Source organism: Benincasa hispida, chromosome 11 (genome assembly GCF_027475165.1).
Source record: "Benincasa hispida cultivar pf3 chromosome 11, pf3_genome.v1.1, whole genome shotgun sequence".
NCBI lineage: Eukaryota > Viridiplantae > Streptophyta > Magnoliopsida > Cucurbitales > Cucurbitaceae > Benincasa > Benincasa hispida.
In genome coordinates, this window is record NC_143488.1 from 24,943,679 (window position 1) to 24,949,531 (window position 5,853).

Genomic DNA, 5,853 nt, shown 5'->3' on the forward strand with positions numbered 1-5,853 from the left:
TTATCAGTATTAAATATTTATAAATTTTAAAATATAAATACTAAATTATTAAATATTAAATTTTAAAAACTAAATCGTTACAAAATTATAATTATATGGACTAAATTGTTACCCAACAAAGTTTAGAGTCTAAATATTAGGCTACATGAAATTTTTTAGGCCAAAAGTTATTTTTGACCTCATTATTATTATTATTATTATTATTATTATTATTGAGATTTGTAGTTTTGATAAAAAACATTTGTGAGTACAATTATTCTTTTGGTCATGTTTGATACTTATTGGCTAAAATTTAAACATTTTGTGTTTGAGTTTGGACATTTTTTTCCAAACATTTTGAAGCTATAACTTTTATCTCTTTCTCTCAATGCCCTTCAATTTGTTCTTTTCAAAGGATAGAAAAATGTTTGGTGCACATCTACTCATGCTAATGCAAGCTTGTGAAATTCATATACTATAGCATTCAATTCTTGGTGTTACACCATTTATCCACTTGAATTCCTTTACCCCTTAATTTCTACACCAAAATGAATGTATTTATATAATTTCATATTGTATAAATATTAATTATAAAAATCTATGTGGGATCTCCAATATTTAAAGAAAAATTATATAATAGATGAGGCTAATTAACTCCTAGAGGTTGATGGGTAGGCTTAGAGTGGAAGTATCAATCACATACATAATTTCTTTTGATATCTAATCCAAAATTAAGCACTAATAATTCAAACCATTGTAAAGTTGTTTTGTACTTTTTCTTCAAAATGGAATGCAATTAAAAGAGGTATTAAATATGGGGTAGTTTTAAGATAATGATTCCTATTTAGACAATTATGGGAATGGTCCCATTTAGCCATAAAAAATAATAATAATAATAATAATAATTATTATTATAATATTTTTTTTTAAAAAAAATATTAAATATATTTTTAAACAATAAAGAAAATAAAAGCAACTTGTGAGGCATAGAGTCTTTCTTCTTGTCAATTTCTTTGTGACCTCATGGAATATGCTTAATAGCTATATCTTATCAATGCAATAAAAGAAAATGACAACCACACTCAAATATCTACTTAATGATACTTTTCCTTGTTTTGGATTTAGAGAAAATTTGATTTTCCATTTTTATTAAAGTTGGCTAATTGTGAGTATGGAGAGGCAAAAGGAAAATTAATTCACTATGAATGTTCTATTGATCTTCCAAAATCTTATCTGATTTTATTTTTGTTTGGAAATATAATTAAATTGGGTCATACCCAAATCTTTGATGTACTTTTGTTGTAATTTGATTGTGGAAATTCTAATTACTTTCTCCCTAAAAGTAAATTTTAAGATATGAATAAGAGGTAATAAGCTTGGGGCTTATTAGATAATGATTTTGTACTTGTTTTTATATTTTAAATTATGTTTATTATGTTTGCAATTTTTTTTAGTCTTAGAAAATGCTTTTAGAATCCAAGTAAAATTTTTAAAACTAAAAACGTCAGTGTTAAAAAGAAAAAACTCAATGATCCAAAAAAAAAAAATGATCAATCCAATCCAATCGATATGGTTTCGGTTGGATTATCAACCCAATAGATTGAGTTGGATTCAAATAAATGAAAATTTTATGGATTATTTTTTTTCTTTCTAATTTTGAAATTTTGGCTAACATCTTAAAAAGTGTTTTTTTTTTAAAAAAAAATGAAAAATAAATATTTGAAATGTAAAACAGTAAAAGTAGATTTCACATATTTAATTAATTTGGCAAGTTGACCATAACAAGACATCAACAATCTCTTTTATAAGCTAGAGGTCAGAATCATCCTTCCCACCCCCATCTCTTGTTTAACCTTCCAAAATAAAAAATTAAATTCATTTTTTTTAAAACATAAAAACTAACAACAAGATCTATATATTGAAATGGGGACTATTAAATTTTCCATACAAATCAAACCTTCCTTGATTTAATAGTCCCCATTTCAATATTATATCTTGGTACACCCTTGATCTCTCTAATCTTTATTTAAAAAGAAATGTCGATGGTTCGATCTCCACCTCATATATTGTTTTAAAAAAATCAATCGGATATATTTTCATAAATATTATATGAACTTCAACAAAAAAAAAAAAAAAAAAGTTGAGGTGGAAAAAGGAAGATTTGTTAGGAAAGAAATAAGATATCTTTCCCATTAGGGTTTATAATAAGTAGGCAATTTCACATGAATAAACCTAGGTCGGACCATGCATCTGCACGTGAATCTAGAGAGAGAGAGACAAAAAACCAGAACAATAAAATTATAAAATTGCATCAAATTAAAGTTCTATAGAAGCAGTACATTTAATTTAATTTAGATTTTACATTATGCATATAAATATAGATCATATAATTAACTACTCTGTACAAAAGGGGGTTTACCACTGTTCTATTTCAAACCCAAAAAAGAAAAGAAAAAAAAAAAGAAAAGAAAATTATGAGAATACATTGGCCTCCTTTCAAATGAGTATGAAATCTATATACTTATGTAGAAAATATTAATTTATGCCCTCAATTTTGAAATTGGTAAGAAGATGGTCATCAAAGAGAGATTTTTTTTTTATTTTTTTAAAGGCTTTACCTAAGAAAATGTCTCTATACCAACACTAATTATCTACTCCCAAACTAAAACCTCAATACCCTATATATCCAAATAATATTCCTAAAAATCTAAATCAATTACCTGATTTATCGATACGAGTTGGATTGAATTGGATTGAGTTGTCTAAGAATACCAATTTGCTCCTGGGATTTGGTAAGGAGGACGGAAAAGGCCATCACCAATGGAGGCAAGGACGGAGTGGCTGGCATGGTGGTGCAAAGGCGGCGGCGGCGTTTGTGGGAGGTTGGTGAGTAGAGTAGTGAATGAGGAAGTAGAATTTTGGAGATTATTGTCATTACTATGAGTTCTTGTAATAGAAGTAGAAGCCCCATTATTATCGGTAGTGTTTTCAAAATGCAATCTCTTGTTTGAAGAAATGCCTGAATGATATTCTTCTTCAGTCCAAAAGAGAGAGGCAGGACGCTTTATTGAATTGGTAGTGTCATTGTTATTGGTAGCCACTATTCCTTGAAGCAAATTTTGGTCATTTTCAAGCAATGTTGTGTAATTAATACCCAATTTTGGATATTGATCTTCATTTAGCTTCAAGGATTGTGGTATTGATCCCATCATATCTTCCATTGAATCTTCCCTTTCTTGATCCATTGGCCTATGGGAGTTGTTCTTCTTGTAAATTCGGCATAATACCCAATCATCAAGCTAACCAACAAAAAAAACAACACAAATTTTTTTCAAACACATTGATTCCATCCACTTTTTAAAAAATTACTACATGACACATCGATATTAGGTACTGCTAAACTGCACCAGAAATACATGCATCCGGACTACGTTAGGAATTTGATGGCGTAAAAAAAATGAAGAATAGTAAAGAAGGATTATTGGATTACCTTCAAAGAGTTTTTCTTGTTGGCCAAATCATAGCCAGGAGGCTTATTGATGCTAGGCTTATTGTCAGCCAATCTATATTCATGCATAATCCAATTGGTTTTGATTCCTTTAGGCGGCTTTCCGCCGTAGAATACTAACGCCTTCTTCACCCCAACTTTCTGATTACTTCCACCGGAAGCCAACACCGGCTTATCGGTCCCTGTCGCCTTCCAATAGCCGGATGTTGCTGCTCGATTCGGCCGTGCTCCGTTCGGGTACTTCCTTTCCCTTGGACTGAAAAAGTACCATTCCTGTTCTCCAAAAGTAGCCTTTGCTGTACAAAATCATGGTTAGAAAATTTAATTAATTAATTAATTACGAAGCATTTAAAAAGTTTGAGGTCGTACCAGGAAGCTCCCAGGGATCGAATTTGTAGAGATCGACCTCGGCGATGATGGCGACGGGCAAAGGGGAAGAATTGGCTTTCTTTTTGAGATAGTGAACGACCAGCTCTTCATCGGTCGGGTGAAATCGGAACCCGGGTGGCAAATTAGGCTGCTGTGGACTGGCCGATGAGTCGGTACTCTCCATCATCCAGTTTTCCGATGAATCACTGCAAATTTTCTGGAGAAGAAGAGGAAGAAAAAAGGTGGGGAGGAAATGGGGATTTTTTGAGTAACTGAAAAATGTTGCACAAAACTGGCAAAGCTGATCTTTTAAACGGAGTTGAAAGAGAGTTGGGTGTGATCAAGTACGGGCGGAATTATGTAACTGTTAAAAGAAATCCAACAAAATTTGAGCACGTGGAAGATAGGGGTATTATGGTCTTTTGGTTTCCTAAAATTGGGGCTTGATTGGAGCAGAGTCGAAGGAACAGAATGTAGAGGATAGTTACCTGAGGCTGATGCGAAGTGTAACTGGAGCCGTTAAGTGGCCGACGCGTGTGAACTCAACGAAGAATCGCAATTCGACACGTGTGAGAGTGATGTGTGGGGTCCACTCACCACATACAAAAAGAAAAAGGAGGAGAGATTGGAGTGGGACCCAGTGTACAAATTCCAATGGAAATCCTTTTTGTTTGTGTGAAATTTTTTACAAAGGAACTTTCAAGAAATAATTTTTATTTTATTTTATTATTTCTTTATTTTATTATGTTTCTCTCTCATTTGAACCTGTTGTTTTGAAATGAAGAGCATTCTCAATTTGGGTGCCCTAGTTTTCTACTTTCTAAATTTAGTTTTGCATTTATTTTATTTTTTTCTTTTTATATTCATTTTTCTCAATTCACAAACTAAAATCCGGTTTGATAATGATTTTTGTTATGTTTGTTTGTTTATTGTCTCTATATTTAGTTTTTCACTATTAAACCAATAAAATAAAATAAAATAAAAAATTATACTTATCTTAAGCTAAAATGATAATAAAATTTCAACAATATTTTCTAATTTACTTTAAGTCTAAAAATGTGAAGGTCTCAAATATATGGAATTTTTATGAAAATATCAATAAAAAGACAATATTGTTGGATGTTTATGTTAAAACTAAAATTAAAATGTTCATTAGTATATTTAAATGAATGGATAAGAATCTTACCCTTTTCAAATAAGTTTAAATCATGATATTTTAATATGTTTATTATATTTTATCATTTTTTTTTTTATAATATATAATGTGTAGGATATATCAATGAAAATTTAAAACCTTGAATTTAACTAGGATTTTTTTTTTTAACTCCAAAAGAATAAAAAAAAACAATAAACAAAAACAAAGAATATTTATCCACTAGGATCATTGTACAAAAGGGGGTTCTAGAATCAAGAGTTTTAAAAGAGTTTTAATAAAGGATAAAAGAAAGGTTAACATAAGAAATTTTCAATGAAATAAAAAGGAAAGTAAAAGTAAAATCATCATAGGAATGGAGTATGAATCGTTGAAAGTGTAAAAAATGTTATGATATTTAGGTGTGTAAGTAGAACAGTTCAACTAATGGTTTAATTTGCTACTTTATATGACAGCAAGTGAACCTGATTTGGAGTGAAATCTAAGGATAGATATGTAAAGTTAAGTGAAAAATCCTTACTTCATTCTTAGACTTTTTATTATTAATTGTATGTAGCATTTGAAAGACTTCCTAGTTTAAGTATTTTTCTTTTCAAAAAAAATTATATTTTACAACTTTTTGTTTTTCAAAAGTTATCCCAAATACACTATAAAACTTAGGAAAGCAAAATAAACTCATAAGACTAATTTAGACCTAGTTTAACTAGGTTGGATGTATGCCTTCGAACCAAAAGTCAGAGATTCTAATCTATGTTCCAACTTTTTTTTAGGCAAGCAAAACAGACGACACACAACTAAAACCTTTAACCAAGGAGGGGAATATCACCATTTGAAAAAACGTAGG

General features: G+C 30.0%; 1 protein-coding gene across 1 annotated transcript; it reads right to left on the reverse strand.

Annotated features, from left to right (window-relative positions):
• Positions 1-2,266: 2,266 nt before the first annotated feature.
• LOC120091606 (NAC transcription factor 56-like) lies at positions 2,267-4,145 on the reverse strand. Its single transcript, XM_039049710.2, has 3 exons — positions 3,857-4,145; positions 3,470-3,783; positions 2,267-3,278 (listed from the first exon to the last, which is right to left on the reverse strand). The coding sequence occupies exons 1-3, from the start codon at positions 4,041-4,043 to the stop codon at positions 2,742-2,744; spliced, it is 1,038 nt and encodes a 345-aa protein (XP_038905638.1). The 5' UTR covers positions 4,044-4,145; the 3' UTR covers positions 2,267-2,741.
• Between the last annotated feature and the right edge of the window lie 1,708 nt (positions 4,146-5,853).